Source organism: Artemia sp. Qi Xiang Cuo, chromosome 1, assembly GCF_049724085.1.
Source record: "Artemia sp. Qi Xiang Cuo chromosome 1, ASM4972408v1, whole genome shotgun sequence".
In the NCBI taxonomy this organism is placed as follows: Eukaryota; Metazoa; Arthropoda; class Branchiopoda; order Anostraca; family Artemiidae; genus Artemia; species Artemia sp. Qi Xiang Cuo.
In genome coordinates, this window is record NC_142794.1 from 56,058,459 (window position 1) to 56,084,651 (window position 26,193).

Below are 26,193 nucleotides of genomic sequence, written 5' to 3' on the forward strand. Positions count from 1 at the left end.
ACATTTAACTTCCAGTAAAATTAACATACTCTTGAACTGGGACAACTCCACTGATTTATGTCATAACTTTGATTGGGATGCCAAGAATAGTGATAGGATTGCGGAGTAAAGACCAATATTCTGTCAAAGAATTATACTAAATTTGTACACATGCTAAAATTATAATAAATTTTGCATGCTCTAAATTATACTAAATAGTACCCAACTTTGAACCGGTTAGAAAATAGAAAGATTTTACGTTCGATTGAAACAGACTAAAATACAGTTAAGAATTTATAATATATCTCAAATTATATGGTACATCCCTTCTTCGAAAATCCTCGTAAATGAGGATTTGCAAGGACGTAATTTCAAATTCCTGAATTCTAAACTATTCATGGAAATGACTTAAACTAATTTTTTTACTGAATAGAAAAGGGGGTCATTTGAATTTCAACTTTTTATTTCTAGTACCCTTTTTAGGTAGTCAAAAAGGTTACACCTCATTAAAGGGCCTTTTTCTGCATTCTGAGCCATTAGCCAAAAATTTTGTTGTGAATATGGTCGGAACCAATGCAGGTAAATACTCTAATATCATAAATGTTTTTAACAATATTTTAAAAGCTAATAGAACCTTGCAGCTTGCCTTTCAAAATTTTCTCTCCTCGTTTAAACAAAGAAAAGGAACAAAGGGGATTTCAAACGTTCCAGAGTGCAGTGAAAGTAGGTTTAATTCATTTTTGGTTTCATCCTTGCTGTTTATTTTCATTATGAAAAAGCCTTGTTTTTTCTTTGGGCTTTGTTATATATATCTTAAAATGGCTATTTACTATGCCTATATAAAAAGAAAATTGAAAAATTGTTTTGTTTTTTAATTGCAAGATGTTGATGTTTAATCCTCTGTAAAACAAAAATGGTAAGACGTTAAAATAGTAAATAAAATTGTTGGCAAAGATGCCAAAGAATATAACTTTGATGCTATTTGGCAACTTTTTGAATAAGCAATTGGCAATTACTAATATTTTTCATATTTTTCTGCAAGTCGACGTGGGATTCGTATAAGTGCGTGCTTGTTTTGTAGGACTGGCTTATGTCTTTCCTCAGAACTATTACTCTTTTCTTGGAACAAATCATTTTGACCTAGTAAGTCTAACTCGTGTGTGCTTTGGTTTGCCTTGGTTCTTCGATTTGTTTCCTTTCAAATGGCTGTTGGATCACTCAGTAATTTTCTGTGAAAACTTCTTTGAGCCTTCTTTTGAACTACTGAGTTCTTGGACTTTCGCTTGGGGTCTTGCTTTTGTATATTTGAGCTTTTTATTAGAAACTATATACTATTTTTATTATTACTCCAACATTCTATCTCTTTGTCACTTATTTGCCAAATTGGTTTACCTCACAAAATAAATAGGGAAGGGAATTGAGAAAGAACATATTATTGTATTATAACAGCCCTTTCTTGAGCAAAACGCTGATATTTTTTTGGGCTAATGTATTTGAGTGTGCCTCCGCACAAGAGGGGAATAGAAGTACGTTCTAAGACCATACTATTTTTACATAATATTTAATAAAAAACCTATTAACACCTATTAAACACCTAAAAATAACAAATAAAAATAATCAAGAAACACAGAAAAGAGTGTGGTTTTCACCCAGTTGAAGAAGCGAAAACAAAAAGCAGAGCAGATATTTCAGTAAGGACCTCCGTTAAGCCGTCTCCAGTGCTTAACACAGAAAAACAACAACAAAAAACAATAGGTTTTTGCAGTGAACTCGGAAAAGAGGAACGAGAAAACATTGAGACGAAGCATAACAAGTGAAAGACTGTTCAAAATTAGGTTTGGATAGAATTCTATCCATAAAGATTTATTTAGTTCTTTTTGGCGAGGTAACTTCAATTTATACTGTAAATGGTTTACCACAGTCTTTTAGGGAGGCTTAGGCAATGAATAGGTGTTTATTTGTTCGAATTTGGAATATGAAGATGGCTTTAAACGATTGTTTGCCTGTTATTCCAAGCAAATTAATGGTCCTGTGTCAATTCTAAATTCTTGATCAACCTTCCTAAGATCATAGGGCGTGCCTTGTTTACCTCTCATTCCAGGTAATCTAACGGTCCTATGTCAATTTTAAATTCTTGGTCAACCTGCCTGGGACTTTAGACAGGCGTGCATTTCTAAAAACTAACACACAAGTATATGTCCAATAAGAGAGTCATACTTACTCCCACCGTTTACCCGTGCCATTTAAACATTTGCCTCTCAATTGCTCGGACTATCTGTCTTGGCTTTTTCTACAATTAGCCATGTCTTGATGCCTACCGCAAAATACTTGATTTTCAATTCAAAATACTGGAGATAATTCCATTAACCCAATTTGCTATCATTTAATATAAAGAAAATCAACTAATATTATTACTCATTTTTAACCAATTTCAATTGGCCGTCTTAACAAAAATCAGATTAGTAGACAGGCTCCGTTAATCGGTAGGGACAGAATTCTTGCCAAATCTAATTTTGAAAAGTCTTTCACTTGTTCTGGTTTGTCTCAATGTCTTTTTATAGTGCACTTTGTTTTTTATTGTTTTTTCTTTGTTGAGCACTGGGGACAGCTTGACGGAGGCCCTTACTGAAGTACCTCCTCTCCTTTTGCTTTCGCTTCTTCAACTGGCTGAAAAACCACACTCTTTTCTGGGATTTTTAATCGTTTTATTTTTATTTATTTTTTTTATCAGATAGGAATGTAAGGGGGTTACACGCCTTTGGAGGAATTGAAGCATTTTCGCGTAAATGCATCAAAATACGTATAAAATCAAGTTAGGGGTTTTGTGTTTCTGTTTGCGCGCGTGTTTTTACCTGTATACTGAATAAAAGGTTTACTATTAAAGTTACAAATTTAACGTTCTCGGGTATAATCTTGAATGCGTTAACATTGTTTTACATTGTAGAAATAATCCAAAAGTAAAACAAAATCCGAAAAAATTACCTGGAGTGGCAGCCATGCGTTGGCCAAAGCCATTAACTCTAGGGCGTCACGAGTAAAGTGAGCAGAGGAAAGTAGCGTAAATCATGCGAGGGCTGGAGGGCTGTGTTGCCTTATGATCATATAAAAGTAAAGATGTACGAATACCTTTTGGAAGTAGAATAAAAAGAATATTGGTAGAATAAAAAGAATATTGGTTGGTTTGGCATGTGAGTGGTTCTTATTCTTAACGTATTTAGCTGGTTTGGGTGTACATATAAAATAGGTACTAGCATTTACAAGTTTAAATCTTTCTTCTTTTTAGTATTAGACCCATTTAGGACTATCAGTGTTGACTCCCTTATTTAGGCCTTTTTTCTACCTTTGAATGTGTTTATTTGTCCGAATAGAATATGACAGTTTTAAGAGATGTCGCAGCTTTTTAAAACAGAAAATGAAAATTTCTCCCTTTAAAATAGCCTGAGTTACAATGGCTTGATTGGTTTTCTGGAAGACTGAACCCTGTTCCAGTTGGGGAAAATTCGTGTAAACTTGTATTTTTCTGGTATATAACTGCTCATTAATATTTGAACCCCTTCCCCTTAAAATATTTGGACCTAATAGACGAAAGTACAGGCTATATCCTTTCTTAGTAAACTCGTTTCTGTTATGCAGGTGAGATATACACTTTCGTGTGAGAAAAATCAAGCTGTACGTTATTAAGTAAATATTCCTCAATAAAGATCTTAAAATAAAGTTACATAGCCAAATCTGGAAAGCTAGAATGAATTTTGTAGAAATATAATTTTAGATTCGCTTGTGTAAATTATGTAACTTGAATACTAAAGAAATGGGCAAACTATGGACGTTTGAATATTTTGCTGTCATCTGTGTTTTAACGTTATCTGTATAAAGCAAATACCGCATTTTCTTCAAAGACATATGTGTTTTTGCGTAATTCTGTATTACCTAAGATATATTTCATAACATTATGCTCATCAATATGCTACATCCCAAATGATGGTCCCCAGGGATACGTTTTAGCTCCTATCCCCTCTCTTTCGATTCTTGTAAGGATTGAAGATTTTGTGGAAATAGATCATAGTTTTGAATGAAAATCGAAATTTGACTTGGACACCTGCTTTATTCTCTGGGGGGGGGGGAGTGGGTCTCCAGTCTTTGGGCCTGGGGCAGATGCTTGTAGCAAGTTTTTTTGCTAAATATGTATCAGCATTATTCCATGTCTGCATATTTTTGGTGTTCTTAGGGGTGGTGGCAAATGAAATTTTTGACCCCACTCGCTTTCAACCATTTGAGTGTCCACACCTCCTCCGGTGTCTGTATGTAAGAACGGCTAAGAAATTGCTGGAATAACACGCTAATGGATATATCTTTTGAATTACTGTCATATCTTTCTAACTCTTTTTTTTTTACTTTCTTTTCAAGGTTGGATATATTTCTCTGGTTTAAAGTAATCCGTTGTTGTACTCTTGAAAGAGCTATTGTTTTTTTTATATACCTGCTAGTCATATTTATGTGTTTGATAGTTCACACCTATTATGTAGGCTTGCCTGAGCTGAGATCAAAAACTGTCAAGGATGAGAACAAATTGGATAAGGTCATAGCTTTGCAGATGCCTGAGTTGGTTAAGGAAGAACTAGAAGACAAAACAAAAGAGGTATATTTTGCAAAAGAGGATTTTGTGATGAACAACTTTGTCTTACGTCTCAATTTATACAGTGGCGGTTCTAGGCCTGGGCAGGGGGACAGCTGCCCCTCTCCCCCAAGCTTTTCTGACATCTGACATAAATTTGTTTTATGTTATATTTATGGTATACATGTGGTATACTCCCCCCCCCAGATTGTTAGGCCTAAAATCGCTACTGTTTTTTATCTCGTTTTCGGTGACGGACGTATATAATTCTAGGATTTATAATTTTCTGTGCGAAGGATTTATAATTCTATAGTATTTTTGCCGTGGACTAAGAATTCTGGCGCTAAATGTTCAAAAGCAGTATTTTTGGATGTTGTTGTTTTCTATTCGTTGCCTTAATTTTACAGAAAAGTAAGAAATGCAATTTATTTGGTACGAGAGTCCAATAATGTTGTTTTGTTTCTTGCAATCTTGAGGTTTCTGCAATATTTCCTGCAATATATCATGTTTTTAGTGTGATTTGCCTATTTTTGAAGCTTTGTCCCCCCCCCCCCCCTCCAAGATAAACTTCTGTCTACATGCCTGGCCATAGTAATGTGAATTTTATGTATATTGAAACAAATTTCTAAGTATGGTCGATATATATATATATATATATATATATATATATATAAAAAATATATATATATATATATATATATATATATATATATATATATATATATATATATATATATATATATATATATATATATATATATATATATATATATATATATATATATATATATATATATATATATATATATATATATATATATTATTTGAAAAAAACTACGTTATCTAAAGAGTTAAAGAGGCTGAGTTACAAGGTCGAACCTTAAAACGTACAGGGATTAGGAGGCACAGTTGGGGGGCTGCCGCCCCCTAACCCCCCGCTTTCGCAGCCTTTAAATAAAAAAAAAGTTCTTTAAACTGAAAGTAAGGAGCGACATCAAATCTTAAAACGAACAGAAGTTATTCCGTATATGAAAGGGGCTGTGCCCTCCTCAACGCCTTGCTCTTTACGCTAAAGTTTGACTTTCTCACAACTCTTTTTTTAAACAATAAGAACTTTAGTGTAAAGAGCGAGGCGTTGAGGAGGGCACAGCCCCTTTCATATACGGAATAATTTTTGTTCGTTTTAAGTTTTAATGTCGCTCCTTACTTTCAGTTTAAAGAACTTTTTTTTAATTTAAAGGCTGCGAAAGCGGGGAGTTTGGGGGCGGCAGCCCCTCAACTGTGCCTCCTAATCCCTGTACGTTTTAAGGTTCGACCTTGTAACTCAGCCTCTTTAACTCTTTAGAAAACGTAGTTTTTTTCAAATAATTTCTGCACGTTTTTGTACAGTTTATTACTTATTATTGCTTGACTAACTGTTAGCTGATCGTGTCAGGAGTTAAAGTGGGGGGCCCCCCCCCCCCAACCCCCCCGCTCTTGAACTTTCTTGTGTTAAGGCTTTTAATTCCTGAATACTCAAATCACGTCGTACAGGGTGCCTCCTAATCCCTGTACGTTTTAAGGTTCGAACTTGTGACTCAGCCTCTTTAACAGCCCCCCAACTGTGCCTCCTAATCCCTGTACGTTTTAAGGGTCGACCTTGTAACTCAGCCTCTTTAACTCTGTAGAAAACGTAGTTTTTTTCAAATAATTTAAAAAAGAAACTGAGTTTCTTTTTTAAAGTTTAAATTCAGTATATAAAAATTTGCTCTGACGGTGAATCGAACCCGGGTTTTCCGCCTGACAGTCTGGAGTATCAACCGCTGGACTAAATAGACACAATTGTAATTGTTTTTTAGTAAATGGAATCTACAATCTACAAGGTCGAACCTTAAAACGTACAGGGATTAGGAGGCACAGTTGGGGGGCTGTTAAAGAGGCTGAGTCACAAGTTCGAACCTTAAAACGTACAGGGATTAGGAGGCACCCTGTACGACGTGATTTGAGTATTCAGGAATTAAAAGCCTTAACACAAGAATCTTCAAGAGCGGGGAGTTTGGGGGGCGGCAGCCCCCCAACTTTAACTCCTGACACGATCAGCTAACAGTTAGTCAAGCAATAATAAGTAATAAACTGTACAAAAACGTGCAGAAATTATTTTAAAAAAACTACTTTTTCTAAAGAGTTAAAGAGGCTGAGTTACAAGGTCGAACCTTAAAACGTACAGTGACTAGGAGGCACAGTTGGGGGGCTGCCGCCCCCAAACCCCGCTTTTGCAGCCTTTAAATAAAAAATACAAAAAAGTTTTTTAAACTGAAAGTAAGGAGCGACATTAAATCTTAAAACGAACAGAAATTATTCCGTATATGAAAGGGGCTGTGCCCTCCTCAACGCCTCGCTCTTTACGCTAAAGTTTTTATTGTTTAAAAAAAAGAGTTGTGAGAAAGTCAAACTTTAGCGTAAAGAGCGAGGCGTTGAGGAGGGCACAGACCCTTTCATATACGGAATAATTTCTGTTCGTTGATGAAAGGGGCTGTGCCCTCCTCAACGCCTCGCTCTTTACGCTAAAGTTTTTATTGTTTAAAAAAAAGAGTTGTGAGAAGGTCAAACTTTAGCGTAAAGAGCGAGGCGTTGAGGAGGGCACAGACCCTTTCATATACGGAATAATTTCTGTTCGTTTTAAGTTTTGATGTCGCTCATTACTTTCATTTTAAAACACTTTTTTTTATTTAAAGGCTGCGAAAGCGGGGGGTTTGGGGGGCGGCAGCCCCCCAACTATGCCTCCTAATCCCTGTACGTTTTAAGGTTCGACCTTGTAACTCAGCCTCTTTAACTCTTTAGAAAACGTGGTTTTTTTCAAATAATTATAATCATAAGGACAAGTTTGCAAAATTGTTTGGAGACTACTACAAACGAAAAAAGGATTTTTTGACTGCCAAATTGTGGGTGAGAAGCCAAATGAACAGTGGTACACCATCCTCTCAGTTGAAACGGAAAAATGGAAAGAAGAGTAACCAAGCACCAAAGGAAGCAAAAGCTGATAGCCTCTCAACATCCTCATTCCACTGCCCATATACCAGCCCATATTCAGGAGCATTCAAGAAAGCAGTACAACATAGAATGAAAAATGATGCAAATTTGTCACAGAGAATGCGCACAAAGAAAAAGCGACACAGAGAGTTTTACATTGCAAAAGCCAGGAAAGTTCAGAAAATGCAAGTTGACTTAGAGGAGCTAAAACAAGTACTGGATATGTACTATCGAAACCCAGAAGAGTCAAAAGAAGATATCAAACTGGAATTTGCACGTGCAAACAATGTCATAGAAATGGCAACAAATTCTCTTGCAAAGCGACATGCACTCAATGCAACCAAATGCGAAAAGTTTCTCGACCACTTGCCAGAAAGTGAGCCAGCAACACTTGAAGACTTTACGTCAGCCATGGGAAATTTAAGACAACACAGCAAGTACACCGAAGCATATTTTTTTTAGACAGCCTACACCAACTATGGAACTAATACTTGTCGTATTTGTAAATCTTTTTCAGATGATGTTTACACCACCATACCCATCGATGCAGAAGGATGTGCAAGATTTTTCCAGCACAGTGAACACGAAGATCAAGTACAACTCAAACAAAAATGCTCATGCTCTCCCAAAAGTTTTACCCCAAACCCCGTTTCCCAAAATCAACCAGCTCCAGTTAATGATGACTGGCACCAATTTCCCACTTCTACCTTAGATTCCCAGTTCCAAAAGGCTTCCCTGACCTACAGTTTGCCAGACTTGAATCTGCTGCCCTCTTTTCTCTTACACGACAGTCAGCATTCCGGACCACATGAACAAGACAATGACTCCACAAGTGATGAAAATAGTGACGGATATCAATCCTCACCTAAACAAAAGAAAATGGCAGCTAGTGAAGAGGATCAAGGACCTACTGAAAAAAATATTAGATGGGAATGTCACAACCAGTTATGTAAGTTCAATTTAGATGATATTCATGCATGTCAACATTTCTTTTCCAGAATGGAGCAGACTAAGAAAGACCAACTTCACACTAATTCATTAATCCCCTTTTATTTAGAGTCTCTAGATGCATGCAAGAACCCGCTGCGCCGCATAGATAAACTCGGTCACTCCCCCTTTTGTTCCCTCGAAACAGGTTGCTACAGCTTTTTGAGACCGATGAGGGCACGTAAACCACACTTCCCTGTTCTAACGCGTTTTGTTAACGACATTTACAAGGCAGTGGTAAAATGCAAGATCATTGTTTAACTAAACACACTCAAACGCGAAGGCTCTCTGAAGCAACTGAAAAACGCAATAAAAAAAGCAATCAAAAGCTTACACGAAGTTGGCAAAGCCAATGAGTTTATGTTCGGACCCCAACAACGCTTGTCCATTGATGATCAATCGATTAAAGAGGCGTATGGTTTAAATATCCAAAAAGTAGCTACACTTCGCGACGAATACCCCACTGTACCCTGCGACTGTTGTGAAATGCTTAAAATGAATAAGGATTTGAAAACACTTCGTTCGTACGCAAATCGTAAGGGATTCGACAATATGCTAACTTTGGTGCTTGAGAAATTTCAGCAGGATCTACCAGTAGAGGAAAGAGAATTTGCAAATGACCCAGGATGGGTAAACGACATTAAAGACAACTTTCAAGTTTGCACCTATTGCGCCGGGAAAATGACAGAGAGCAAAGAGAATGCTCGATGTGTGTTCAATAACCTCCAGGCAAAACCCACTCCCGATTGTATAAAGGTGCTCAACCGCTTTGAGCTAGCAATGATAAAATTTGTAATGAATTGTGTCACCATTGTACGCTTAGGACAAGTAACTGCATTCAAAAGACCAAGGAACGAGTTAACAGATGCACTGAAAGGACGAATTGTATATCTGCCTGTAGACGTTCAAGCTAATGCAGAAGTCTTGCCTGAAAATTTGCTCAATATAGACAGCTTCGTAATTCTCGTTGGAGGTCAGCCAACGTACAGTAAGATCGTCTGGACCACTATGATAGACTTGAGAAAGGTCCATGAGACACTACTCTGGCTCCGGGAAAACAATAGACTCTTTACCGACATGCAAGCGTACACACTTCAAGAGTTGGAGGAAATTCTCGACAGTCGATTGGCAGAAAAAGAGAAAGGTATAGAAAATCCTCAACCCATCCCTGATGAAGCAATTCTCAAACGCTTGACAGACAACGCAAAATCAGAGCTCCTCGAGCATTTCTCGGTTCAAGCAATAGATTCGACAGTTCCAAAAGACTTTATCGAAGACTTTAAAAACAACAAACAGAGTGACGTTGACGAATTTCAGTTTAAAAAAATTGAAGGAGACGCGGAAAACATTTTCGACAAAGATTTAGATCTGAAAGCATTTCCACACTTGTTCCCCGACGGTACCAACGGCCTACAGGAGACTGTCCGTACATTTAAAGTAAGAAATGCAGAATACATCAAATGTCGCCTTCTCAGTCGACATCCTCAGTTCCGACTTGACAAGAACTATTTGTTCCACAATTTCCAGTTTCAGGAGGTGGCACACATGTGTAATAGCGTCTGTCACATGCTTCGAACCGTCAAACCCCAGAAAAATATTGGTGTTTTTTTGCAGAGACTGCAACAACGAGACGGAGAAATGGAGGGAAGCCTGTTCTCAGTTCAGTCAAAGCTAAGGGGCTCGCGTCAATACTTCCAAGCCCTATCGTCAAAAGTAAAATCCATGATCCAACAAGATGGTCCTCCAGCTCTCTTTGTAACGCTCTCTTGCGCTGAGTGGTACTCAACTGAATTCAGATACTATCTGAGAACAATAAATAGACATGTACCTGGTGTTGAAAAAATGACAGCTGCCGAGCTCACAGCAATGGATCCCGTAAGTGTCTCGAATCATTTTCATAAAAAATGGCATGCAATATTAAACGAACTCATCAACGCCAAAGAAAAACCAATTTTTGGAAAGCTTGCGAACCACTTTTGGCGCATAGAATATCAGACTCGCGGAGCACCACATGTACACTGCCTATTATGGATCGAAGGAGCACCAATTATCGGCAAAGATTCTCCTGAAAAAGTCGTAGAGTATATCAACACGATTGCCACGTGCGAGATGCCAGATAAGCTAAAGAGTCCCGTGCTACACAAGCTCGTGAACGATCATCAGAAACATCGGTGCAACACCTACTGCCGCCGAAAGTACAAGAAAGGCCAGAATTGGGTAACCTACTGTCGATTTGGTTTTCCAAGACCGAAACACGATCGCACTATTCTCCACGACATCCATGACTGCCTTGCAACAGGACGCGACAAAAAAAAACCACGCCGACGAATCTATGATCTGAGACGCGAAGAACACGAACGATACATTAATGACTATCACCCTGCACTTCTCTTGACAAATCTCTCTAACGTTGACGTCCAGTATATTGGCCACCTGGGCTCTAAATTGCCGTACTATGTCACTAACTATATGACAAAAGCAGAGTCTGCAGAAGTTGACGCAATGTGGTAAGAAGTGAACAATGCATTCGCAAGTCTTGGCCAAAAGGCAATGTCATTTCTCCTAAAAACAGTAAAAACTCGACAAGTTGGCACCGTAGAGGCAGCAGATCGACTCCTAGGCACAAAACTCTACAGCATATCACGACAGTTTCGTTTCGTTGACCTCTCACGACACAGTGAGCTAAAGAGAACTTTAAAAAAATACTAAGAGCTAGAAGAACTCGCCAAAAACAAACCAAACAGTGAAGACTTATATATGGTGCATTGGGTGGCAAATGTCTATCCCAACAGACCTGACAACATGGAAGACACAAGTTTTTTCAACCTGCTAGCCTGGTATGAACGCGAGCGAAAAAGCACAGACGACAAGCTTATGCTAAGAGATGGGTCATTTTTTTTTGCGTAAACGCAAGGAAAAGCCCTACGTCATCCAGCACAAACGTGTAAATCCAGTTGAATCAGACGAAAAACGCGAAGAATACTATGGCATGCTTCTGAAACTTCTCAAACCCTGGCGCGAAGAGGCGGACATTTGTTTGAACGGTAAATCAAACTATGAAACATATTGTATCGAGAGCGAAAAATATTCCACCATGGTCGCGTATCACGAACGTTCAGTAGCGAAAGCAAAGGAAGAAGAAGAGTTTGAAAGAAAAGTACGAGAACGAGCTAAAGAACTCCAAGAGAAAGAGGTAGAAGAAGCACGAGAACAGAATATGGATGACCCACAGAATGCAATGCAAGGCGCCGCCATAGATAGAGCAGCAGACGCAATGGAAGACCTTATAAATGCAAATAGAAAGCTGCTCGATGCAATCACGGAACAACAAGTAGCAAAGGACTATTCGTCTCTGAATATCGACCAGAAACGTGTTGTTGACAAAGTCACGAGTACAGTAAAATCCAACTAAAACGCCACCACTCCGTATGCTTGTGTCCGGGTTCGGCGGAACAGGCAAATCAGTTGTAATCAAAGTAATTCGCAATATTATCTGCCGCTATTTCAGCAAGGATGCATGCCCTGTCATTGTGATGGCACCCACAGGACTTGCAGCCCATAGCATCAAAGGAGAAACTATACACAGGTGCTTTAGTTTGCCGGTTGATCAAGCAGGGACCGCCAAGTACTCAGAACTCCACACAGAGCAGCTGCTTACCCTCAGGGCAACTCTACAAAGAACGCGTCTCTTCACCATCGATGAAATAAGTATGGTTTCCGCCCTTACCTTCATGTACATTCATCTCAGACTTACGGAGATCATGAGCATCAATTCTGTAATGGGAAACGCAAAAATGCTAGTCTTAGGAGACTTTTTACAGCTTAGACCAGTCTCTGCTAATCCCCCGTTTAAGCAGCTAACCCGAATGGAAATAAAGAACCGTATTGGCTCAATGGGAACATTTGATCTGTGGGGCCACTTTGATTACGATGAGCTAACAATTAACATGCGTCATAAAACGGACACACACTATGCCGATCTTCTGGCCAACATTCGCATAGGAATTTGCACAGATGACAATTATTTACAGTTACAGCAGCGCAAAATCGCATCGAATCGAAGAGCAACAAACTAGGAGATTGCCGACAAGTACATAGAACTATCAGCATTGGGAAAAACTCCAGTCATTTTAATGCCCCGCAACGTAGACTGTAGATTAGTGAATGAAACGATTCTTACAAAAACTTCCTACAATATTGCTACCTTTACTGCCATCGATCGACTATCTACCGTCCTCCGTTACACGCGCATTTAATCAGAGGCAGCTGAAAACGTAAATAACTTTGAAAACGACAGCAAACGTACGGCTGGCTCTATTGCTCACCTCAGACTGGCTCTTGGCGCCCGCGTCATGCTACAAAGAAATGTAAACGTAGAACAAGGTCTTGTCAATGACTCCATGGGGTATGTCAAAGGTTTCAAGATGTCAGCAGCCAATATTGCTGTCTGCGTTCAAGCACAATTCGACGGTCAAGACAGAATCGTAGAGATTGATCGCGAAATAGTTAGATTCGAAGCACTAAAAGAAGTGTACTACACTCGTAAACAATTTCCTCTCACTCTGGCCTACGCCATCACGAGTCACAAATCCCAAGGGCTTAGTCTCCAAACTGCACTAGTTGACGCAGGCGATCGCTGCTTTGGGCCAGGCATGATCTATGTAGCTCTCTCGCGAGTCACAATGAGCGAAGGTCTTCACCTGATCGTTCTTGACAAAACCAAAATTTGTGCAGACACAGAAGCTCTAGTCGAGTACAATACAATAGATTTCGACAAAAATACCGTCCCCATCTTCCTCAATTCACAATCGTTAAACCCTTCAAAGTTTCCAAAGTGCCCGAGGTAAAAAAGCAACTATTAAAACGGGATACGACCACAACTATTGATACAGATAAACCGCCTAAAAATTCCAAATCATCTGCACTCAAAGATAATCGAAGGTCTGGCTCAGCTTCTGGTGTGAAAGCGGAACCCACAAACGCTGACAGTAAGAAAAAAGCCAACACCAAGAGACTAAACACTGAAAAAGTCAAAAGCTTGATACCCCCCCAAAAAACGGGCAGTGAAACAGCTGTCAATCAAGAATATCGAAGCGGCATAGGCCCAGGTCGACAAGGCCTCATAAACACAGACGGCTCATTGTGTGATACAAATGCAGCAATGCAGTGCCTTTTTGCCATGCAACTCAATCTTTTTGACGTACTCTCTTTAATGCATGGTCCCCTTGCAGAAGAACTGAAACGCTTGGCAACCAGTTCACTGAAAACGTACGAAACAATAGACGCTGTTCGTAGACTCCTACCGCCGCAGTACAACTACCAAAGCAGAGATCAACAATCATTGTGCGAATTTTGGTTTCACCTATTCCAACAGCTCGACGCAGAAAATCGATCCAATGACGTGAGTGCCTTGCGATCTCTACCAATAGAAAATCCATCGATTCAGTGTATGTAGCACATGTCACTGGTCGAGAACCTCAGTACATCTCGAAGGCACTCCCGACTGTCCCTTCCCAATCCCAGGTGTACTCAATCCAAACGAGCTCGCAATCAACGAAGTTATCGACAACAGCGATATATCTTTCCATTCGGTTCTAATCCCGGAACAGCTTGGTGAAACAAGTCCCAACGATCACGTCACCAAACTGAGAACATTTTTCACTGAAACTCCCGAATTTTTAGCTCTAAATTTGGACAGGCGAACACTCAGACACAAGATCACGCGCCGCGTTGTTGACTTTGATCCGGAAAAAATTATTCTGCATCGAACAGAAGACGTGGACCTCACGCATGACAACATCTACAACCTCGATACAATGTCGTAAATACATTATCGTGCAATCACGGTTGCTATTCTTTGCGGCTCCTGCTTTGCAAACCACGGCCAATAATTTGTGTACCGAAGAACCGTGTATGGCGATTGGTTTAATTGCAACGACTCTGAAGTTCGAGTCATCAAAAATGCTTCGGAAATAGACTTTTCAGGTATGACATTCATGGTGCTCCAAAAATTATAGTTCAGTAATTAACAACACTTTTAGTCTCGTTTCAGGCTCTAATGGTCTCCAAAAGCAACAAACTTGTAAAACAATCTGTTTTTCTGAAAACAATTGCCCACATTTGTTTTTCTAAGGCCAACAAAAACAATCCTCCATGATCTGCCGCGGTTAGGCAGGGAGACTACCATTTCTTCCCCGTATTCTGTTGTCTGTCGTCGGTCATATCTTCCATATTTAAAAACCAGACTCAACCCAGAAAGAGCAGTAAGCCAAAAAACTGTCCAAACACACAACAGAGTACAAACAGTGGTGCCTCAACGTGGCGGGGAAGTGGCAACGGGTTGCAATTACGCTAAATATAATCGTAAATGCAAGCCGGCTAACATCACTGTTTCCACATTCCTTTCCTAGTTTTACAGATTGGTAAGACACACCCAGATAAGGGACATCTTGCGTGTTGCGCTTGAAACTGATTGTGCACCACATTTTGGAAGTCTTCTCTTCATGCATAAATTATTTGAAAAAAACTACGTTTTCTAAAGAGTTAAAGAGGCTGAGTTACAAGCTCAACCCTTAAAACGTACAGGGATTAGGAGGCACAGTTGGAGGGCTGTTAAAGAGGCTGAGTCACAAGTTCGAACCTTAAAACGTACAGGGATTAGGAGGCACCCTGTACGACGTGATTTGAGTATTCAGGAATTAAAAGCCTTAACACAAGAATGTTCAACAGCGGGGGGTTTGGGGGGCGGCAGCCCCCATCTTTAACTCCTGACACGATCAGCTAACAGTTAGTCAAGCAATAATAAGTAATAAACTGTACAAAAACGTGCAGAAATTATTTGAAAAAAACTACGTTTTCTAAAGAGTTAAAGAGGCTGAGTTACAAGGTCGAACCTTAAAACGTACAGGGATTAGTAGGCACAGTTGGGGGGCTGCCGCCCCCCAAACCCCCGCTTTCGCAGCCTTTAAATAAAAAAAAGGTTTTTAAACTGAAAGTAAGGAGCGACATTAAATCTTAAAACGAACAGAAATTATTCCGTATATGAAAGGGGCTGTGCCCTCCTCAACGCCTGGCTCTTTACGCTAAAGTTTTTATTGTTTAAAAAAAAGAGTTGTGAGAAAGTCAAATTTTAGCGTAAAGAGCGAGGCGTTGAGGAGGGCACAGCCCCTTTCATATACGGAATAATTTCTGTTCGTTTTAAGATTTAATGTCGCTCCTTACTTTCAGTTTAAAAAACTTTTTTTTTATTTATTTAAAGGCTGCAAAAGCGGGGGTTTGGGGGCGTCAGCCCCCCAACTGTGCCTCCTAATCCCTGTACGTTTTAAGGTTCGACCTTGTAACTCAGCCTCTTTAACTCTTTAGAAAACGTAGTTTTTTTCAAATAATTTTAATAAGGGATTACAACAATTCAAAAACCTTAAAAAAGAAAACCAAAAGTTTCAAGCTTACTACAAATCGTTGTTAGAAAGGGGACTTCCTTTAATAATAAAATATCTTTGAAAAGATACAGCATACAGCATAATTTACATGCGTGGCCTGAACGATTTCTATCTCGATTGTTCAATTTGTATTTCTAATATTGGTGTACTTTTGTTGAACAAAACTAGAAGGGCAATTTTATATTTTTTCTGACCAGGGAAGATGATTCAAATGTTGAGTTGGCTGTAGTTTTCACTTGTATTTTCATTAATGTATTCTTTAAAAAGATACACGCGAATCTCTCATGCTAAGCTGGCTTTTCAACTTGCAAAAGCCGACTTCACTCACTACAGTCGTTAGCTCTAGCCTTTGACCTTTGCAAACATAGCCTGACTTTACCTCCATTGGCCTATTTCGCTCACCACGCTTAGCAGCTCAAGCCACCGAACAGGGGCGTAATTTGCTATGGGGCAGGGAGGATAACTGCCTCCTCCAGACCTTGGTTTGTCCCCCTCCCATTTGAAATTTAGTTTCTTCAAAAATCTTGTCAAATCTAAGTTAAGCCTGCATAATTCAAGCATCCAGAGAAACGGGTCAGATTTCTCTAGTATATCTGCCTTTATGGAACTATATGGCTCATTTTTCAATGTGATTTTCATTTGATTTGGGAAAATTGGCTCCAACCTTGCCCCCCTCCCCCAGGATTTTGACGAAATTACGCCACTGCCACCGACCTTCGCACACTTGTTGAAACTACGTCACATCTCCAGCTTTTTTCACACCTCCCCCTCCCCTAGGATTTTGACGAAATTACGCCACTGCCACCGACCTTCGCACACTTGTTGAAACTACGTCACATCTCCAGCTTTTTTTACACCTCCAACTCCCCCCGCCCCCCGGATTTTGAGTGCACCTGAAAAGTGTACACAAACCCTTAATTATGTATTTATTTATATTTATTTTGTTTATTTCAGGAGTTAATGAACATGGTATACACACTGCGGCAGCGACTGAAAGATAGAGATGAGTATATATCGACAATTGTCTTGCGATGCATGGAAAAATGCCCACTTATACTTGAAAGTCCACTCCTGAAAAATTAAATTCCTGGAAAATACTGTTTTTGCTATTGGTCAAAATCCAATTTGTTCTATTTTCAATTTGAACCGTCTTGTATTTCCTTATTGTATTCTGCCAAAATTCTGGTTTACTTTCTGATTTTTTTTGTTGCATTACTTTTATAGAACATGCATCACTAAGTACGTCGCTAAATGTTTTAAAAACGTCGTGAAACTTGCGGGCTGCAATTTTTTGGATCACATTGAACGACTCTTGTGCTTATGTATAATCTAATTTGAAAAACTCAAGGATTGTAATTATCCTTAAGAAAGGTAGAAACAACTCTAAAAGTTTGCAGACAGTGTGTTATAATGGGTCCAGAAATATTGCTTCCCTGTACCACCATGAATGAATTCCCGTACGTGCCTATAGTTGATTATATTCTGACCGCCTGTTTTCTTCTTTCAACTATAAAATACGTATGACTACAAAATTTTTTATTATTAAAATAAATTAATAATAATTTAATGATTAAAATAAAAAATAAAAAAATATAGGAAATATGTTCCAAGGATGGATTTCACATTGATAATGTGTATTAATTCCAGTTGTTTATCATTCTTGTTTTTGAATTTCAACTATCCAAGGAATGTTGATTTGAAAGATGTCGAATAAGCCATTTTATTTGCTGCTGTGCAGAAGGATATGAAAATAATAGCTTTCTGCTTTTATTTGATGTACAGATATAAAAATCAAATGTTTCGCAATATAATTAACCTCCAATTTCGTTTATTGCTGTTTTTTTTTTACTTAAACTTAAATTCTTCTTTTGTTTAGTTCCTAATTACGCCAGATTAACTACATACTGTCTGCGTTAATTTATAATTTATTTCTCATCATTAGTTTATTTCTTTTTAATGTAGGGCATTTGAAAGGCTGCCAGTGCATCGTGATCATTATAAAACTTATTGTGTCAGAAAAGACTAATGTAACTGAAACTAGAAAAAATTATACAAATTTTTTTTGACAAGAAATGTGAAATCTTTTATTATCGAACTTTTCGCCATGCTACATAATAAAAATAGGTACTTGGAATTATTAGGTAATTATTATTTATTCTTGGGATTTGCCCGGTAATTTTTACTGACTTACGCTATAATGAGTGCAAATCGAAAGCTTCGAAACGCAACTCGTGTTTAATATTATTGCATAAGCCTTTGTAGAAAATGGAAGCAATCGAACGTTGAAAAAGTTTTTGTTTTCCACCGTTACTGTTATTATTAATTATCGGCGGATTCGCCCAACAGATTCGTTGCTCACACCATAAAGGGCTCGTCGCTTCCACTCCCCTTCTCCCCCCCCCTCCTCCTAAGCCGGTATCTAAACCTGGCGAGATATCCCTCTGTCAGATGCCTTCTTATTTCCATGACCTCCTCATATCTCTTGCAAACTAGGCAATCAACCCTTTCTATTTGGGTGAGATGATTTCGAATATTCATTGTAGCTATAATTTTTCAAGCATGGACCGTAAAGCACTTTGACTGGTTAGTTAACAAATATGAAAATCTAATATTTCATTAAAAGGTTGTATAGTCTGTAGGCGGTGATGACTAGAAACACCTCCAGACACCCGTCTCCCCAAATCGATATTTTTACAATTTTTGCCGCAGTTGCCCGTATTCCTCTTATGATTTTCTAGCTTTTACAGGTTTGTCCCCCTTTCCTAAATTAATTCCTATGTATAATCTTAATGCAAACAAGCTACTTAAACTGTCTCTATAACTGATACATACACAATGTTTAGGCTACTATTTTTTTTATAATCAATAATAATAGAGATGGCTGCAGCGGCGCTATTGCTTGCAAAAACTCTGCTTCGCCGGCTTCGTTTTCCTCTACTCTCCTCGCTCGCTACGGTCGTCGACAGCCTTAGTCATCAAATTGCAAGATTATTCTGCTAAACTTTCATGTTTCGAACTTGATTAGATTACATTATTTTCTCATGGTATAAATACAAACACAAACTTTGTTGATTCTTTGTATATAGATTAACTGTTTAAATTTTTTTTTTTATATATAAATAATTTATTAACGAACCATTCCAAAAAAAAAACGGTTTTGGTTGTTATTTTTAGCCTATGAACTGGATACTTATTTACGTTTATTGTCATTGAAAATCTACTTAAATTTTGTTCGTTTACTTTAGGATGTAATTCATTATTTTTCGTCTTGTGTGAATGTATTTTATTGTTGTATTTGTCTGTTATTATCTTGTCGGTCATCTATTGAGCCCTTTTACACTAATTGCCAAGTTGCAACCCTTCTGTGGACAGTTATGTACCCATTATCCTCTTAGGAACTTAGAACATGACTTTCCAATCCTTAACAAATTTGTATATAGAATACACTGTGACGCGTCTATAAAAACTTCTTTTCTAAAGAGGGATGTCATTTAAAAAACAATGTTCTTAGCTTCTGATTGAATTTCGAAAACACAAAAGCTCTCAGGGGTGAAAAGAAGGGCATATCTTGCTGCCCCTCCTCACATCAGGATACCTGACTAGGATAGATTTTACTATTAAATAAGGGATGATATGATAAATCTTGCATGCTTGAAAATACAGGTCCCAAATAAATCTACCTCGGTTAGAATCAACCCCATTGAAATAGGGCCACTTAAATTTCTCTTTTGTATTGAAAATATGGTTTGATATGTAGGCACGGGTGTAGGAACTTTTTTGATGAGGGGGGGCAAATTCGTCAAAATGCCTAATAACAGGTGAAATATGAAAATTGTATGAAGTCATCAGGAAAAAAACGCTTAAAATTCATGAAATTTAGAGAGGTCGACCGTCCTTACGGACCTGGGATCTCGCAAGTAAAAACCAATTGCCTTAAAGTTTAAATTTATAACATAGTCTGTAACGCCTTTGCTTTTTAATGTATTTCGCTGCAGAAAAATTTGGATTCCCTTTCTTCAAACCAGACTTGGACTCCTTTGAAGACCAAATCGTAACTACTTTCCCTTTAAAAATTCTGGCAGGGTGACTGGAAGGACTGACGGATTGTAAAACGTATTTCTCAGTACTGAAGTCAGGGTAAGATTTAACTCCAAATTATAGATGATTTTAGTCATAATCTGAGCATTGCCTTCACTATCGAAAACGATCAACTCTTCAGAAAGTGAAGAGTTGAATTAAGTTGTATGGGTCCGAGTTATGTTGTAGTTGTTTGATACGAGGGTCAAATGTGTTTGTGTTGAAGCTGATGGGGCTTTGTGTTGTGGGTTAGGGGTGTACATAACTGGGCTTGAGTTTTGGGTGGACTAAAATGTGACTCAGTAAAGGTAAACGCCTTGACTCAGAAAAAGTAAATGGATTAAAAGAGAGTATTAAAAGTCATTAATAAATAACTGCAAATTCGTAGGCACAAAAAACTAAATATCCAAAGCTAGCAGTTAAGAAATTGCCATAACTTGAGCTTTTTATATTCAGTGGCAACTAGGCTTCAGATTATTTCTGAGATTTAATGAAACAAAATGATTAACAGCGGGATAAATGCTATTCATGTATTTACTAATTAGTGTAAGCGTTAGGCGTCATAAATTTTAAAACTGATTTTATCTTCGAATATAAAAAGACAAAGCCTCGTTATTTTTTTTTCTTTGCTTTCGTTTTTCTCCTAAAGAGATTTAAAAAAAAAAAAAAAACACAAATAAAGTTAGAAAATGTACACTGTTGCCAAGTCAGTGCACTTTCTTGAATTACTTGATAATATAGCATAAAGATAATAAAACTGCGAATAATAGGTTCTAATGTTGAAGACTAATGTTTCATTTTCACTGAAGGATAGACTTCTTGGAAATCTAATAATCCCATTCCGATGCCTCAGATACATCCAACTAATGTTTAACTTGGTTTAGTTATCGAATAGATAGTGTTTACTCGATGGCTCACATTTGTTGAAGGTGCGGTTTCCTTGTCAAAACATACTGATTTTTTCGCTGTTGATGTCGGCTTTATTTGCTCGTTTCTTTGTGGACTTTTTTCAAAATTTTATTCCTGGAGTTGCTTCATTTGTTTGTGCACAATTTACGTATGAAATTATCAAGACTTGCACATTCCTGTTAGAATTCCATTTATAATAAAAGGTTCAGGGTGTGTGCCAAATTCAGTGTTATGGTGCCTTATATTGTGCTTATTATTTCTGTTGGATCAAATAAATAACTAAAATCTTATTTTCCTATTTTTATCTTTGTAACTTTACCTGCTTAGATGTTTTCAGTAGGAAACAAGTGCCACTACCCAAGCTGACTTGGTTTCCGTAGGAAGAATGTAAAAGGTGTATATGCCAGGCACTTGTTGAGGAACTTATTCTCGAAGCATGCTAACATAAACCCTAAGTCTTGCTAAGGATAGTAACAAGGCCGTACCCAGGATCTTTTTTTCGGAGGGAGTTTTACTCAAAAAAAATGGGGGGGGGGGGTCTACACAAAAAAAAGACTAAAAAAACGCATACTAAATTTGTTTATGTCCATTTTTGTTACGTTTTCACGAGTCAAACAAACATTTCGGGGGGGGGGGGGGTTAAAACCCCCCTTAACACACAACCCCCTGGATACGGCCTTGGACAGTAAAATGAAAAGATTCTGTCGTAGTCTCTAAATTAATTTTTCAACAGTGACTCTTCTCATTAGAGAAGTGACAGTGACTTTGCTGAAATCTGTGAAGAATTGGGACAGCTTTTGTAGCAAACGTCCAAAAATCTGGAGATCAAGTATTGCCGGTCTTGAGCTAGCTATTGTACCCCATACATCAGCTCCTGTAATGAATGAAATTAGGCTATAGACTAGAAATACCACTTTGGGAATTTTGTAGGAACTGAGGAAAGGAATAAACAAAATAATCTTTTTATATATTCAGAAAGGGGCAAAGATACCAACTCTTTGATGGTTCTATTCATTCAAGGAAAGCAGTTTAAGGAAATGTGTGAGACCATTTATGCTCTGAATCCTATAACTGGTGAAAATACGATCCTCATAATTACTTTCAATTAAAATCATTACTATTTATATTCATCATTATCATTATACATGTACCATTACTTTATATCCGGATGGTAGCTTATGAAGATAAATAAAGATTGCTTGTTATGTGACGTCTTTTGGATGTTAGACCTATTTATAAAAAAAAATAGCAAAAATCTTGCAAATAACTAAATTTGCAAAGCAGAAAATAGAGAGGAGAAATAACATAAAAGGGTTAAGGCAATTGCAAAAGAAGAGCAAGAAGAATCCGTACGGAAAAGAACTGCTTCCTTTATTAATGTTCAAACAAATAAGCACTTAAACAAGGATTTAGTACCTTTACATGGCTCTATGGCATCAATGAAGAACAGCGGTCTTCTAACACAGCAGAAAGGGCCCAGCCAGGTTTTCACTTTTTTTTATCAGTTAAGTTGCGTGAAAATGTTCACTTTTCATACCTATGAAATTGAATAAATTGTGTCTTACGCTTCTCTTATGTAACTTTCCTAAATTTGTCGTCAAAGCGGTAATTTTTGAAAAAGTAGCTAAATTAAAATGTGCTAAAATTAAAGTAAACTAAATAAAAAAATAAACAATAAGTATCATTAGCAACAAGTTGACAGGTTTGACTGGATTCTTTGATGTTACCTCTAACTGGTAAAGAACGTTAACAACAATGGTAGAAGCTGGAACCGGGACAATGTAGGAACTAGGCTCTAGTTTCTAGGATGAATCTAGGAACTGGGACAGCCCAAAGAAAAGTAACTTTTCTATTCAGGTATTTCGGCTGAGCTAATTCAAAAGATTCTGTGTTGTATTTTTGTCAAATTTAGATCGGCAGCGCACATTCCTAAACAGGATACGCTTGATGGATACTAAGCGGTGCACACTGCTGAAGCTCTGTCCTCATAACAAGCAAAAAAGGGCTATAAATAGTCTTGGGAATGTGTCCAAGTTTTAGTATTTTTATGTATAGGTATTTTCCTTTCCCATAATTGACATTTGTATCCTAATGTCAAAATGTTGGAGCCTCTTAGAAGCAAATGCAAAACTTATAAGCAAAGTAAATCCTCTGGGAAGCGCCATTAATAGTGGGATAGCGGATTGGGCTTTGCTTTAGTTATGAGAATTAGTTTTTGTTGAGACTACAGTTTCCTATTAAGAACTTAGTTGGTTTGTGCCAACTTGTGCCTTGTGGAACTGTCGCGTAGATTATGATGGCAGCTATATTTACTGATGTAAATTTGGCTTGCAGCAAGACCAATCCATCTGGTCATTTTTCTGTCAGCTAAAAGAAGATTATCAAGAAACGTGTCAGTTTTCTTGAGTGCACATCAAAACATAGTCGTATTACAATGATGATGGGGTGACATAAAAAGTGGCCTGACTTAGCCTTGTAAACTCAAGAATATATTTTCACCACGCCCTTAACTTGGGGGGCAGGGCACTTGCCCTCCTTCCTTAGGTTCTGATGATATGGTAAATGATTTTCTTAAATGTGGTGGCTGTGAGGCTAGAAATAAGTTACTGAAGATTATGAATGTGATTTTTGAAAAAGGGTGAAGTACCTAGCGATTCTAGGAAAACACTAATTAAATCCCTATATAAGAAATGTGATTATAGAGGGATTAGCCGGGTCTATAGGTAGCAAATTACTTAGCATGATGATACTTTTTAGACTGAGAGCTGCTGTAAACAAAGTTTTAACAGAAGAACAGTTCGGTCTTACGAAGGGTAGAGGATGTGTAAATCAAATCTTCACTCTTAGGCTAATAATTTGAGAAGTGCCTGAGCCACGAAACGCCTTTGGTCCTCGGTTTTACAGATTATGAGAAAGCCTTCGACTCAGCTGACAGAAGAGCTTTGGCGAATGTCTTATCCTTGTATGGTACTAGACAAATACACTAAAGTGACTAGTGTTATGTATGATAATAACATTGCTGATGTTAAGGTAGGAAATGAGATTAGTAGGTGTTTTTGTATTAAATCAGAAGTTAAGATGAGTTGCTTTCTATCCCCATTTATATGGAGCATTTTGATGGGCATTGTCTTAAGGAGCACAGGAAAGGGAATGGGAGTTAACAGAGTCAAATGGGGAAGAAAAATTTTCTTGAACCTTCAGCCAAGGCTCAGGGTGTTTTTTCACAGTTGAAAAGAGTTTGGAAGAATAGGGAGATAATTCTGCGAGACAAGGTTAGAATATTGGAAGCTACAGTAATGACGGTGGTTAAATGTGGTCCTGAAGCATGGGCTAACTGAAAAACGGAGGAAGAATTGCTAAATGTTTTCCCGAGAACTTGCTTACGGTTTGTTTTGGATACCCGGCTGACTGACCGTATTTAAAACAGTAGGGTGTCAAACAGTTCGTGGTAACGAATTGTAAGTAAGGAGCGACCCGGCTCAATAGTAACCAAACTCTTAAAACCGGAATTTTGATACCAATAGATACATCAATAGAATCAGAATTTTATGCTGATTTCAAATATATAAATTTCCCTAAGTTTATTCTTACCTATCAAAAGTTACGGGCCTGAGAAAATTTGCCATATTTTCGAAAAAAGGGGAAAACAACCCCTGAAAGTCATAGAACTTTAATGAAAATCACACTATCAGATGCAGCGTATCATAAAACTTTACGAAAGAAGTTTCAAGCTCCTATCTGCAAAAATATGGAATTTTGTATTTTTTGCCAGAAGAAAGATCACGGATGCGTGTTTATTTGTTGTTGTTTTTTTTTATTTCCCCAGGGGTGATTGTATCGATCAAGTAGTCCTAGAATATTATGAGAGGGCTTACTTGAACGGAAAACTAAAAGTTCTAGTGCCCTTTTTAAGTGACCAAAAAAATTGGAGGGCCATCTTGCCTCCTCTCATGCTAATTTTTTTCCTGAAGTCACCCAATCAAAATCCAAATACAACTATTATGAGCAGCATAGTCAAAAATCGGATTTATTTGCATTTTAAAATGACTTAATCCCCACAGTTCCCGGGGGAAGGGCTGCAAGTTAAGAACTTTGCCCATTGTTTACATATAGTATTGGTTAATGGGAAGTATACAAACGTTACAGGAGAGATCTTTTTCTGGTGCGGGGGGGGGGGGGTCAGAGGAGGGGTTACGGGGGATGATCTTTCCATGGAGGGTGTTTCCTTGGGGGAAGGACATTTCTATGAAGAAGGCGCTGGATTTCCCAGCATTATTTAAAAACGATCAGAAGTTAAATAATAAAAAACAAGTTTTTCTTCAACTGAAAGTAAGGAGCAATATTAAAACTTAAAACAAACAGAAATTATTACGTATATGAGGGGGTTCACCCCTAGTCAATACCTCGCCCTTTACACTAAAGTTTGTTTAATACTTTCAAAAGAGCTATCTACTCTAATTAACTGGCCTTTGTGATTCAGTGGTTTGTGATTCGAACAAAATTCGAACTTTAGCGTAAAGAGCGAGATATTGACTAGGGTTAAATTCCCTAATATAAGTAATAAAACCATACAAATATAGAGGTTCATTACGTAAATCAATTCGTAAGTTACGTCAGAACAAAATTTCGAGAAAGCCATTTAGCCAAAACAAGTAAAATTAATATGCAAATTTCATTCTAATTATTCATGAGTAGTAATGTATCTATATATTAAAAATCCACATTGAATTACACGTGGATATGTATGTATTTTCAAGTAATTGGGTTACCAGGGCCATTTACCTATTACTATGAACGATACATGGCTTGGCAGACAGGTTTTCTACTGTGACACCCATTTTTTGGAGGTCAAACTCATGGTTACATTTTTTTTTTTTTTTTTTTTTTAACTGGTATTTTTTAAATGAAGCCCAAAAAAATTTGCAGAAAACCGTGAATGTAGGACTGAAAGTCCATTCGTAGTATATCTGAATTCAATTACTAATCAAGTTAGTGTGACCACCATTTTTTGATCTGGTTAGGTGGGTATAATCTGGTTTGGTTTGTTATTGAGAGAGGATTACTCAATTTACATCTTAGTGTTAACCGGGCGATGACTTAGTCTAATTGCGTAGGTACTAAATATTTGATTAACATTTAAAAAGGGGTAATGAGATATGTGATCTGTATAATACACAAGTG

General features: G+C 37.8%; 1 protein-coding gene across 3 annotated transcripts in view; it reads left to right on the forward strand.

The window, feature by feature from the left end:
- Rip11 (Rab11 interacting protein) overlaps positions 1 to 21,302 on the forward strand; it is an 80,091-nt gene extending 58,789 nt beyond the window's left edge. For 2 of the 3 annotated variants that reach the window (XM_089108396.1, XM_089108398.1), the window contains 3 exons: positions 463 to 558; positions 4,503 to 4,615; positions 16,981 to 21,302. In XM_089108396.1, coding sequence (XP_088964522.1) covers positions 463 to 558; positions 4,503 to 4,615; positions 16,981 to 17,109 — 338 coding nt within the window. In that variant the 3' untranslated portion in view covers positions 17,110 to 21,302. The remainder of the gene's footprint in view (positions 1 to 462; positions 559 to 4,502; positions 4,616 to 16,980) is intronic. The other variant, XM_089108405.1, reaches the window with a different exon arrangement.
- Positions 21,303 to 26,193: the final 4,891 nt, after the last annotated feature.